This window comes from Clavelina lepadiformis, chromosome 9, assembly GCF_947623445.1.
Source record: "Clavelina lepadiformis chromosome 9, kaClaLepa1.1, whole genome shotgun sequence".
Lineage (NCBI taxonomy): Eukaryota > Metazoa > Chordata > Ascidiacea > Aplousobranchia > Clavelinidae > Clavelina > Clavelina lepadiformis.
This window is the reverse complement of record NC_135248.1, coordinates 1,209,752-1,223,419: the sequence shown is the minus strand read 5'-3', so window position 1 is coordinate 1,223,419 and position 13,668 is coordinate 1,209,752. Positions and strand designations below refer to the sequence as shown.

The 13,668-nt window shown below is 33.0% G+C and overlaps 1 protein-coding gene across 1 annotated transcript in view; it reads right to left on the bottom strand.

Annotated features, from left to right (window-relative positions):
* LOC143470780 (cadherin-23-like) overlaps positions 1-9,854 on the bottom strand; it is a 39,695-nt gene extending 29,841 nt beyond the window's left edge. The window contains exons 1-16 of the mRNA XM_076969047.1: positions 9,670-9,854; positions 8,894-9,120; positions 7,705-7,770; positions 6,570-6,647; positions 5,875-5,961; positions 5,620-5,733; positions 5,230-5,379; positions 4,949-5,146; positions 4,370-4,497; positions 3,169-3,295; positions 2,733-2,888; positions 2,307-2,471; positions 1,879-1,943; positions 1,503-1,667; positions 1,056-1,131; positions 161-278 (exon numbers count right to left, since the gene is read on the bottom strand). Coding sequence (XP_076825162.1) covers positions 161-278; positions 1,056-1,131; positions 1,503-1,667; positions 1,879-1,943; positions 2,307-2,471; positions 2,733-2,888; positions 3,169-3,295; positions 4,370-4,497; positions 4,949-5,146; positions 5,230-5,379; positions 5,620-5,733; positions 5,875-5,961; positions 6,570-6,647; positions 7,705-7,770; positions 8,894-9,120; positions 9,670-9,721 — 1,972 coding nt within the window. The 5' untranslated portion in view covers positions 9,722-9,854. The remainder of the gene's footprint in view (positions 1-160; positions 279-1,055; positions 1,132-1,502; positions 1,668-1,878; positions 1,944-2,306; positions 2,472-2,732; positions 2,889-3,168; positions 3,296-4,369; positions 4,498-4,948; positions 5,147-5,229; positions 5,380-5,619; positions 5,734-5,874; positions 5,962-6,569; positions 6,648-7,704; positions 7,771-8,893; positions 9,121-9,669) is intronic.
* Positions 9,855-13,668: the final 3,814 nt, after the last annotated feature.

Below are 13,668 nucleotides of genomic sequence, written 5' to 3'. Positions count from 1 at the left end.
AAAACACAAGAATGTTGATAATGTTTTGCAAATATCTATAAAGGGCACGAGTGCACCAAATACACCAGTAGAATAAAAACCGCATCTTGAAAGTAACTGGATGTCAAATTTTGACTTTTTCCTTGTAAAAAAAACACTTGTCTGACGTTGTATTTTATACCTTCAGTCGGATTATCTGCATTGTTAGTTGTAATCGTAAAATTGTCCATATAGTCTCCACCAATGATTGAAAACTCAATTTTACTATTCTTGGTATTTTTTTCATCGTCGTCAGTTGCCTGAAAATTTTTTAACAAAACTAAAATTATCTTAAGCATTAAGAAAAACAAATTTCTAAGCTTTCTTAATGTGATAACGAATGCTACTTCAGGTTAAAAAGGCTATTTAATTTAGTTAAAACACAAAAGTACCAAATAGTTTTAAATAGTCAGTTATTCTAGAAACGACACAGAAACCGTGTTGAAATCTTAAGCATGTTTTACACTTTGGGTGTCACAGAATCTATCGTTTTTAATAGAACATTCTAAAAATACTCGGTAACTTAAATTCCAATAACACACAAATCGGTCAGAAAAGTTGGCATTAAATCATGATATTCTTAATGTGTGCAACACACCAAATATGTCACTAATTTAAATATTTATTGTGTAATAGCAAGGTAATGGTAAAAATACATTAATGATGCAAAAAAATAGCAATTTTGACGCTAATTTCTTCTCTGATATCTTATCACTAAACTGTATCCTAGAGCAAGCTCTGCAAGGTGAATCATGCTTTGTTAGAAACATTTCGAAAGTTATGTAATGTCGCAAAATTTACATTTCTACGTTGTAGCGGTATGTCCTACGTAATTTGATGAAACTAAAATGATCAAAACTATGAGAACAAAAATGATATCAAGAATTTAGTTAAAAATGCTTTCATTTGAAGCAAAGATCAACCATAATTGTGCAAATTTTCAAAAAATAAAAATTAGAAAATGCATATTAAATATAGACCTGGGAAAGAAACTTTACTTCAAAAGCTAAAAATTATGCCATGAATTCTTTGCTTACATATATTAACAATGGTGCATTGAAGTTGGCTTCATTTTCTTGAATGAGTGTTCCTGAGTAGAATGATCTCTGAAAACTGTCCAACATAAAAAAATTAAAGTAGAAATTCATAAAAGCATTATGAAATAAATAAATTTCCTTATCGTCTATTTACCAATTAATTGACATCAAACTTTTGACTAATTAGCCGGCTGTAATTATAATCGGACATTAAAATAATTTTATGCTTTGAAATAAAATTGACAGTTTTTACATAAAATTAATCTTTTGTTGTTTTTCATGTTACTCTGGAAATATTCAACAACAGCAAAGTGAGGAAAGAGATCAAAAAATACATTTCCACGATGGATTTGTTTACTTTAACAACACGTTTAATGAAAATACACAGAAAACATACATCTTAAATTTTACAAATTTGCATTCAGTTAAAAAAAATTAGCAACAAACCTGGGTGAATTGTCGTTCACGTCGTTGATTTCAACTTGCAGAGCCGCTGTCGCAAAGCTTCCACCACCATCCCTAGCTTGGATTGTGATGTAATAGCTGCTTATTTTCTCACGGTCAAGTGTACCATTAACTGTAACATTTCCGCTGTTGCTATCAATCTTAAACCTAGCAAGGAAGAAACTTTAAAATCGAAATTTACTCGGATAATCAAGTTCAGGTTTGGATAATTACCAGTGGTAAATTGGTTCAACATTTAAAATCACTAGTTGCAACAACAAATCTAAGAACAAGTGCTTAGAAGTTTTATTTCAAAATGCTTTAAAATAAAACAATGGGTAGCTCTGAAACACATCAAAGACACTCATAATGTACTTACTCATCACCGCCACTGACAATGAAGTAGGTAACCTCACCATAGGTTCCATTGTCTTGGTCAAATGCCTGAAATAGTTTTCAGAACAGAAACATTTCAATAACAACGAGAACAAATATGGTAAGCGTTATTACACTATTAAAAACAAATAAGTTAACAGACATATCATAAATAAGCAAAATGCAACATATGCCATCAGTACTTCTATCCAATAACACTTTGCATTACATTGTTATTACTAAGGAATATTTAGTGTGCTACCATATGACACTGTGATTGCTTCACCTATTTGGCTACAAATCTTGCTGGACAAAGCTGGAGTCGTACTCGGTAAATCGGAAAAGTTTTCGAGTCAGACTTATAAGTGGCTAGTGGATCACAGTTTGGTCACGCCTTTGTTGTAAGACATTTTATCTAATAGGTTTACTCACAGTTACAGCAGTAACAAAAGTGCCAGTTTCGGAATTCTCGGCAACTGATGCAGATATGGTGCTTTCTACGAATTCTGGTGAAACGTCATTGATGTCTTCCAGGTTAATTGTAACAGTCGCTGTTGCGGAACGCTTCTCTGGTGTTGCATTTTCAGTAGCAGTAAGCTGAAAACATGTAGAATCAGTTGCAAATCCTGCAATTTGCAGCCATTTTAAAATTAAGACATGTCAGGTAAAATACTGTATTGGCTTCCTAGTAAACACTGTGGGCCATTTAATCCAGTGGTTCTCCACTTTCCTGACATGGGGCCCTTTAAAAGATATTTGAAATCTGCGGATCCCCACAAAAATCACAGAAATTGGTAGCTTGTTTAGTGGTTTTTGTTTATCAGATAAAGTTAGACCTTTTCGCAGTAACATACTTACAATTACTGTGAAGCTTTTGACTTTTTCGTAGTCAAGTGCTGAAGAGTCTTTCACACGCAGTGTCAGTGTCGCTTCACCATAAACATCTACAGGTGTCACTTCAAATATATTTGCTTCTGCTCCAGAAATTTCCATCTTAAATGTTGCGTTGCTCCCCTGTGATTTATTAAAAATTAAAAAAAAAATGCTGCACCAATACAACAAAAATATATCGAAAAGTATTAGAAGATTATAAGAAAAATAGAGAAACATCATAACAACTAAAAAATTTCTGCAATTTGGGTTCCATAGATATATTTATAACCAGACAAAAATATCGTAGACTATTATACTGCAAAAACAACACTATACAAAAAACTAAAACTCCAATGATAACTTTTTAACAAGACTGCTGAAACAATAAAATAAAAATATAATTAAAGATAAAAATACTAACCTCATCTGTGTCTTGTACGTAAATAAAAAGTTCCGGCACGCTGACCAAGGCAGCTGTGTTCTCAGCTATCGAAGCAACAAAATTATTTTGCTTAACCTTTGATGTTGTGTTGGTTGAATCGACGAGCCTTTAATGCAGAAATTGGCTTCGTATTTAGAAACCATAATATGTGCAAGATTATCTTAATAATGAAATAAGTTGAATTTGAAATACCGGTACTATCAAGTACCAAACTGAGCAGGCTTGCATACGAAAAATAGCTGCAATACAACCATTTTTGTTAAGCATATACTCTGATATGTTACACTGTCCGTATAATGCATGGAAACTTGCATGTGGCCACCAAAATGCATGTAAAAAAATTGATTACTTAAAACAAATTATATTTTTCTGTTAGAAACCAATAGGAAATAAGCTAAATTTAATACGACCACAAATGCCAGTCTACTCAACATACAGTTCGTAGAGAAGAAAATAACAATTACCCAGACAAGCCCAACCAGTTTAAGTACTATCATAAGTTATGATGTCACAATGTCATTGCCACTTTTTCACAGACATCATACACATTGTACTGTATAATGCTTCAAAAGAACACTTGGCAATGCGACTTCCTACTTCCGTTTTGCTAAAAATTAAGCCGCTACTGAATTAATTTAATGTACACATATGCCTTGCTACACCCCATTCGGTGAACCGTGTTGTGAGGTCAAACAATTTCATGGTTTATAATCGGATTTAAGATACTTTTAACATTCTTTGAATGGATCTATTGTGGTACCAAACGTGCAAGAAACTCTTTTTAGTAGAAATATATTTTGTTAACCAAATATAGCAAGCTTAATAAGATGTCAATGTTGAAGTAAAGGTAGTTTAAAATACAAAAAAAACACAAATTTCGGAAAGCTGAAACAAGTTTGTTTTTGTTAAAAAAACTTTGTACATTAAAAAACTTTACACCACTTTATTAACGTTTGCTCTGAAGCTTCAGCTATGATAGCGAGCTTCAGCTTTTTGATTATAGTGATTATTATATATTATCTAATTAAAAAACTTGACCAACAAAGCAATTTCCAACTGTTCATTTGCCCCTGCTACCTTAAGTAAAGCCGCCACTTGCACAAGGCCATTCTATGGATTGAATAAACTCTACTAAAAAAGAACAGACCATAATAAGGATAGTAAAAAATAATTCTATTACTCATAGAAAGTTGGTGAGTTATCGTTGACGTCAGTGATGATCACTGTAACATCAGCCGTGTTATTCATAGGAAAAGTCGACCCATATCCAGATTTTGATTGCCATTCAAGTGGCACCACCTCTTCTGCCTGAACAACATAAAACAATCACAATTTTAGACACAGTTAATTTTGCTTGTAGTCACCAACAAAACTAATAAGTTTAATTTTTAAATTTAAATTAAATTTTGAAACAAAGGCTCAATTGCACGATCTCCACAGATTAGTCTACGCTTTGAGTAAATCACCTTCGCGAATGTTATTCTCTCATTTAAGTATGTTCATGTTCAACACAGACAGTGCTAATTTAAGTATACACAGGTTGCAAAGATAACTTTTCACCAACAAAAAAATGAAAAAAATTTCAAAAGCACACATGTTGAGATTATTTTAAGACATTAAAATAAATGAACTACTTCAGACAGCGCCCTCAGTTGTAGACATGCCAAGTATTCATTTAATTTCTACAGGAACAAATTTACAATCTGTATAAACCATAACACATTCAGTTTTGTGTATTCTCCATACAAACAAAACTTACCTTGACTTCAAATTGGATGACGTTGCCTTGTGCACTGTTTTCTCGATCAATATTATCAACTTTAACTGTAATTTCTCCAGTTGAACTGTCAATTTCAAAGATTTTTTCAACGTATCCATCGGGAATAATTGAATAATCCATTTTCCAGTTCAAACCGAAATCTCTATCTTGTGCGATTACGTTTTTAACACTTTGTCCCTGTTAGAAGTAGCAGTAGATCTATGCCTTATAGTGTAGACTTCATTGATAAAATTATACAGTTCAGAGAAACAAAAGCTCACAATCATAGCGCTTTCCTCCAAATAAACACTATATGGGGTTCCGGAGAATATTGGTTGTTGATCTGGACCATCCAAAAGAGTCACAACAACTGTAGTTTCAGTTGAACGTGTTACGTCGGGACCACAATTACCATCACCGGTACCCAAGTCCTTGCATCAAAAGCAAAAGGTTCGTTCCGTCAGACTCATTACAATTAAAGACAAAGCAGAATCAAAAAAGCACGACAGTTATGCATCCCCAGTGCAACTTAAAGATTATACAAATAGAAAAAATCTAATATTTTTAAGTTATCAACATCATATCAAAAACTACCACATTTTCATGTGAATAAGCCTACGAGTACATGATAAGACCAATTCGAGTAAATGATGAGAAAAGCCAATACTTACAGATAAGTAAAGAGAAAAAGTTATGACAGGGGATGTTTCATAATCCAAAGCGCCATTCACATAGATATAGGTATTGGGTGTGTTTGAGTTTTCAATTTCAAATTCACTTGAATCCTATGGAACATAATAACCATAAGAAACATGTGGAAAATTTGTCTTTCAACAAACTTAAGTTAACGTTTAAAAAAATTTTTAAAAGTTTAAAAAACGAAAAAGTAAATATAAAATTTTGTCATTGAAGTAAATGAAAATAACCTCAATTTTCCAGAATGAAGCACCAGCATCATTATTATCAGCATCACTTCCTACTATATTTAACAGTCTTTTTTCATTCCAAGGGCTCTGCAAACATACTGTTCTTTAAAATAATTCTGATATTTCTTGCCGTAAACCACGATAAACACACAAGATAAATGGGTGTATTCACTCATTGGCTGAAAAGGTTCCCACAGCATTTATATATCATTTAGAGATGTGCAGATGCTGATTTTTATCAATGTTACCGATGCCAATGTGTCGACCGATCTCAACATTGGCATTGGTCGATGTTGATGCCATTTCTTATTCTTTCACAAGGGCTATAATCTAATATGATTTGGTAGTTGTCTCATTGCATGCGGCACCATGTAACATACAACTTTTAGATTTTTCTAAACCTTGACTGTAAACGTATATCTTACAATTATATCTTAAGCATGAAATTACGTCAACCACATATTTGTCATCACAACCAAATGTCTTGAGAACGAAGTTAAGAAACATACGAAGTTGTCAAATTGCAGCCTGCTGGCGTTAATGCAAAAACAGGACTTTTAAGCAACTTTTAAAAAAGCAGCAAAGATACATCTAATGGACACATTAAACAAAAAGCATATTTTCCAGATTATGAAGAGCATAAGTGATAAAAAGATATGGGTATGAATTTGAAACTATCTTAATATTAAAGTCACCTCATATGTTGTTGGTTTATACGGAAGACTCTCAATAAATGGGTCATTGTCGTTTGCGTCTTTTATTGTAACTCTTCCCTGAAAAAAAAATAACCACAAATTTAATGAAAAAAAAAGTCAAACACAGCAGATATTTAAAGAAAGCTCATTCAAAATAACTCATGAAATTTCATCAACACCGAATCATCTCAATTTTTAACGCAATTTTACTCAAACATTGTTAGAAAGTTAATGTCTTTGGAATAATGAAATCCAGCCACATTTAAAATTTATGGTATGTCTAGTACAAACGATAATGCCAATAACATATTTGTTTAATTTTGGTTGGAAAATACATAGATAGTAAGTGTGTGTGTGCATTAATGTGATTTTTATGGATATTTCAATTGTAAACTTTGGTTAAAAAAATTTTGAGAAATTTCGACGCTGGAAAATAAGTCCCTAAGTTATTTGTCGATACCTACAGCGATCGCTGACGTTCTTTTAACGTACTAGAACGTTTTTGTATAGCTATAGCAGCTATGTCCAAACCAAGGCCAATCCCGCAGCACATCTTATCTAAATCACACTTCAATTAATTATTTACCGCTTCTTGTTTCTGTGTGGTGAGTTTACAACAGAAAGTCGAACTGTTAAAAGCTAAGGATGCTTATTTTGTTCTTATTATTATTTTACAATGTGTTTTGTTTTTATAGCAATATCCTAGGTTTCAGTTGAATAAAGCACATGTTAGCCTTTGGTTATTGTATAGTTCACAACACCAGCAAACAACTTCCCATAACACTCTGGCTTGTGAAGATTGAACAAATCATTTTCACCTAAAACAGCAATTGAGCTTGCCTGCCATTCATCAATAATCTTTGAAAAGATGTGGCCAAAGCACACCTTTACAGGTGTTAAGAGATTTTGAACCAAACATATTTCTGGTTGGTGTAGACTATTCCGGAAAGATAGAGGCAAGTTGGTCATTACGCCAACAAAATTGTGCTCAATTATTGCATAGTTTATACTAAATTACTTTAATTTGAAGCGATTGGATTAGTAAAGTATCAGGAATGCACAAAAAGTATATCCCTCACATAAAACACCATTTGTCTGTTACAAAATAAATCAAACTAAATCAACCAACACTTACGTCGGCAGTAGTAGTGTCAACGTCATCACTGGCAGAAACAGTGACTCCGAAAAAAACTTCAGCACTCTAAAAAATACAATATATTTAGTAATTGACACGAAAATATTTTTGAATGTAATATACCAAACTTGTACAAAATATCATAAAAATTATTTACTTTGTCGTACTTATGTCAAACATTGGATATAAGAGGCAACGAAGTTCTTAAACCATGTTAGCCACCTGAAATATCTAATGATAGTGATATCACAGAGTTCAAAGAAAACAAAGAATTGAACTAACATGTCACAATATAAAAAATGAAAACTTCATATATTTAATTAATTGTTAATTTTGGTAATGGCAAGCCGTTCTTGACAAAAATGAAAATTGTTGCATAGGACAAAAACACATAATCACGATGGAGTTTTTATCACCGGTTAGAATAAGAAAAACAGAGCCTCTTCTTCCAATATATGAAAAAACGTTTCACCATGCTGGCCAGCAAATAGTTTTAAAATAAACATTTTCTCTCTTTTATTATAACCGGTGATAAAAAGACTGTATTCATAATCGCAGGCGATTATGCATAAACAAGGTGTGGAGTGGTAGGTTAGGATCGTCTCTGACAAAAACTGGACGGGACCAGTTTCTCTGTAGACTGGCAGCAGGAATGTACTTGCAGTTGTAGACTGGGTTTTGGCTATAGGCTGGGTTGTCACTATAAGCCGATATATGGTGCAATGAACATATAGTGAAAAAAAGTAGCATCTGAATGCGCTAGTTTCATCAACTTGCACGTCGACGTTTTACCGTTCACATTCATAATGTTTCCGTCCACTTGGCCAAAAACAATACCAGATTACACATTTTTAGTCCGACTTGGCCAGCTCAATATTTTACACATAGTAATTTTAACCTTTGTCCAGTATGGTTTGCCATAAATGACTACATGGGAAAAATCCATGGCATGTGTTTCTATGACCACGCTGTGGTGCCTACTATGGCTGCCACAAAAGGTGTAAGTTGGTGCACAAATTATCATTAATGTAACCATTATTACAAAAAGTAGTAACCATGCTTGTATGAATAAGTAGAGCATTGAATCAGGTAATGAAGCTCACCATAACACACGACACACATGACACGTGAACAACTGCTATGGTCTATTATTGCTCAGCACAAAAACACTTTAAACATGTTACTTCACCTCCCGATCAAACTTTCTTTTTAAAGTTAACTTTCCAGATAATTCATCAACTTCAACATAAGCAGCAAACACAGGGTCGACGATAGAATAACGAATGGTCCCACTTCCAGTTGCTACTAATGTGTAAATTTCTTCACCAACTTCAGAAGCTTCACAGAACGAAGCACCTACTAAATTTCCGCTGTTCGTCGTGGAATTATGAACCTGCCATGTTGGAGCCGAGTAAACTGAAAATAACATAAAATAATGATGAAAACATGAAACATGGTAGCATGGCCTTGAGTGCAGTGAACATACATGATTTGTGATCATATAAATTATACCTGCATTCGTCATAAAAAGAAATTTTTTATACAGATTTTAGTCACGCTTGACTAAATTGATATGATAGCAGTGCACACTTACAAACATTACCATGTGTATCAAAATCAAGCGAGCTATTAGTCACAGCCCTAGTCTTGGTGCAATATCAACAATGTACATTGATGCCAGGACAAAGAAATAAACGATTTCAGTGATAAATCAGCTCCAAAGCAAAGTTGACAAAACAGGGACTTAAATGGTTCAAGCACTATAGCCAAGTAATAAAACTATTATTACAATTGGCATTATATTTAGCCTTCTCTAATATTTTGTTTGTATGAGAAAGCAAAGTTTCTGTTTTGTCTTCACTATACTACATTATATAATGCATGAGCTGTTTAACAAATACCAACACATTTGGTCCAATAATATCTATGCTGATAGTAAGGTATGGAAGGTAATAAATTACTTACCTTTACTGAAGCTGATGCATGTAATAAGTAATTTAAGAAGTAAATGAGGCATGTCCGAGTTAATGGTAAGTCAGGTGACAAAATATAACATCATAGATTAACTCTATAACAAGTGTATTGTGTTGCATGCAATCTGTGAAAAAAATTTCAGCACAACCTGTGACAAGAAAAAAGTCCATTACAGCAAACCAGCATAATTCATAAAAATAACCTTTCATAAACGGCTGGAAAAGCTAACAATGTGTAAGATGATTTTATAACGTGGTAAACTTACAAAAAACAAAATGAAAACAGGGAAAAATAACAAATGTCAAAAATTAACACCAATTCAACACCTTTTACACAAAATGGAGTCTGCATGAAGTTTTATGAAAATATTTTTTAAGACCCTACGATGCTTGCAATTTAAAAGAGAATTAAAGTGGGTCGACAACTTCCACTGTCAAGTATAGGGGATCAAAAAAATCTTGCGAATCCCCAAAAAAATGGCGGCCATAACTTCAAAAGGGTCTATTAGAAGTAGTAGTAAATTTTATTATTGAGTTTTCTATGCTGATGAAATTTCTCACAGACTGCTATGAACCTTACATATCCATCTATTCTAAAACTGCCTCATATCAATCTGAAACAGGCAAAAAGCAATAAGTTCCTCATGACTTCATTAAAAATAATTTTGTGAAGTGATTCTATGCAAGATGTATACCGGTAGTTCGGTACTATGTATGTATGTGTTGGTATAATGCCCAGAAATTTGTATAAATTATATGAACAATATGAGTACCAGTACGCTTTCCGTACTGCAACTTATGGCCCCAGCATTTATCACTGTCTGTGAAGACAAAGTGCTTTTGTGAGGAGAAATTACATTAATAGAAAACTTACTGACTCCATTAACCATTCATGACTTGTTTCTGGAGATAAGTCTTAAATAAAATCTTTAGCATGGTAATATCAAAACGCAAACCTAATAAAATAATACAAACAGCGAAATCATATTTACCAGGCCACCTTAAACATAAATTTGAGTCAAACATGCAATAAGCGTTCACATGACTTGAACTAAAAGCAAGCACTACTGTTGCAAGTCATAAGTATACCATAGTCATACCAGTCATAGTCATAGTCATACCAGTCATCTGTACAATTAAGGACGTCATTGGTTTAAGAAAATCAAGTGTCAAAAATCATATAAAATATCTTGCATTGAATTTAATTAGTTTTCTTCTTTTGTGACAGCTAATAAGCTATGTGAGGATAGCCACTAAATTATGATGCCTCTATGCTATGTCTCTTCTCATGCCTCTATGTTGAGTGGACGAGACAATAGAATGGAATGAAAGATAAAATCTACTCGAAATACTTGACATAATAAAACTCACTTGACATGACGCTTCTCCCCTAACTAATTCATTTCTTTCAAAAATAATTGTTTTATTCAGACATAACAAAATCAGTCAATTATGAGCAAATATCTAATAAACTTGCTAATTTTTGCAAAATCACTTTAAATGCTCATGGTACTGGTAGGTAATTTAATGTTAAACTTCTCCTATCACTGAACAGAGTTCATCATACAAAGACTATTTCCAGCATAATGAAATCGGCAATTTAGGCTTTTTGTGATGCCACAGAAATTATTGAGCCTCTATACTAATGGAACAGAACAACACCTCATTGGGCAAACAATGAGGTCTATTTGTGCACTTTGAGCGTCTAACTAAGAGCTTTCTGATGAATGTATTCTGTTAATAATTAATTTTGGGGGTTATAAATACCAGTTTGAAAAATTTGCTATAATTGAATTTGATTTATTATCAGTGATAAACTAAACTTTAACTATCGGCAAATAAAAACTGGTATATAAATTCTTTTTATTGCTTATTGTACCATATATCATAACCAGGTGGCACATTTTTTATCACACACTACACATTTGCTAAGCAGTGGACATGGACATAAACATGGCATCGAATTATATTAATCATATGTGCCTATTGTTCGCAAATGAATTTTTATCAACAAATTTAACAGAGAAAAACATAATATCATAGTTAATTTAAGGAAACGGAAAGAAAAGGAACAGAAAAGTGTTGCACTTTGTTCAAAACTTTTATAATTTGTACAAATTACAAATTGCACCACAAAAATTGAGTATATATCATAATAAGTTCATTGGTGTAAGCCAGTGTTTGCATTGTTAAGAGTTAGGTTTTGCCACACTACCGATACAGTAGTTACCACTTATAGGATCCAGCCAATTTTCGGAGCCAAATCCCGTGGAACAGAATTTCTACATACAGTACTAACAAAGAGCAAAATATTCTGCATAGTGGATACACGACTCCAGTTGGTGGATTCACTCCCAACGAATGGTCACGTAGTCAAATGCAGTAAGATGCTAAAATGTAGTAAAAAACCTAGTAAAATACTTTCCACCGGCAGTTGTAACGTATTTTTTCATCTTGCAACTCTAGATAGATATTTTTAAATGCTTTCTTTGTGTTTTTTGAGTGATTTAGGTGTTATTTTTGTGATTTTTCAGTTATTTGAGACGTTTGTATACATTACATGATTAACAACTATGCACATTGAGCTTTTTTGAGTTGTATAGAGACCGAGAGTAGATCCGCCGTTTATTGGATCCGCCACAATCCATTCCTTCTGGAGCGCAGGTGGATTTTATAAGCGGTGACTTCTGTATAGTAAAAAAACTACAATTAATCAAAACTTATTCAAAAAATGTTCTGTTTAAGTGTCATTGTAGTCTGGAATGACAAACTTACTATCTTTTGATTAATTCCGGTAACCAAATTTCAATAAACATTGAGACCTGTGACTCATGCACAAAGCAAACGATCATTCTCAATTCCGTGCGCAATATTTTAATTGATTGTGTTGTCAGCAAACAATGACAAGCTTACAGATATACAACAGCTCATTGAGCAATTCAAAACAAGTCTTAATTATCATAACACACAGAAGTAGGAATTCAAATTCAAAAACAGCAACAAGAAGTGCATGGTGAACCAGAGCTAGTGCCAAAAAAATGTGGTTAAGGCCGACAGATAAAAAATGCATTATGGAAATGGATAAGAAAATAATTTTAATAAAATTGTAGTATCAGCAATCACCAATTTGCAAACTTCAGTGTGATAATCAACTTAACTTGTTCAAAGTTGTGTACCGTGGTAACTAGATGTTTCACAAGAAATTTTCTAGCTGTTAGTTGTTAAATTTTTCACAAGAATGTTTTTAGCTTTTAGTTGGTTAACTGTTACTCTTATTCTACAACTGATCATCATTTCAAAAGTAATTTTGTCCTGTAACAGACACCAAAAAACAGCAGAGATAAAGTGACAAACACACGACAACTTTTTCCTATACCTCATACAGATTGTGGAACTAACTCATATACTAATATACAACTAACTCTCGTAATGTGACTAATAATTGTGCTTGCCAGATCACACCAAACTCCAACTAACTTTGGAATAAACACTCAACTCACAACCCAAGGGCTGAGAAGCACTGGGCATGGGATGGTATGGGCCACATGGCATGGGCAATCCCCATTGAATCAGCAAACAGACTAAAAACTATGATAACCATACATTTAACAAATTTATGAAAGAATGGTATCAAAATCAATCAGAAATCAAAGAATGAAGACCTGAAATTTTTATACCTACTACGACATGAGCTAAATAATGATAAATATGTTTATACTTTATGGTACTATGGTATCAATACCATTTTCAGCTATGTTCTTGGATAGTGGTGAGAATTATTGAAAAAACAAATCCAAAGGAGTCACATTTGAAAAATCTAAAGTAACTTTTCATCTTTTGTTAAATTCTAGAACAGTGGTGCCCAGTCTTTTCCTACTTTCAAATCTTTTGCTTCAAAAATTTCCTTTCTCACGGACCCCAACTTCAAAATTGTCATCTTTGAAGTCAGTTAGAACTGAGAAATTTAAGTATAACTTGCAGACGGTTTTCT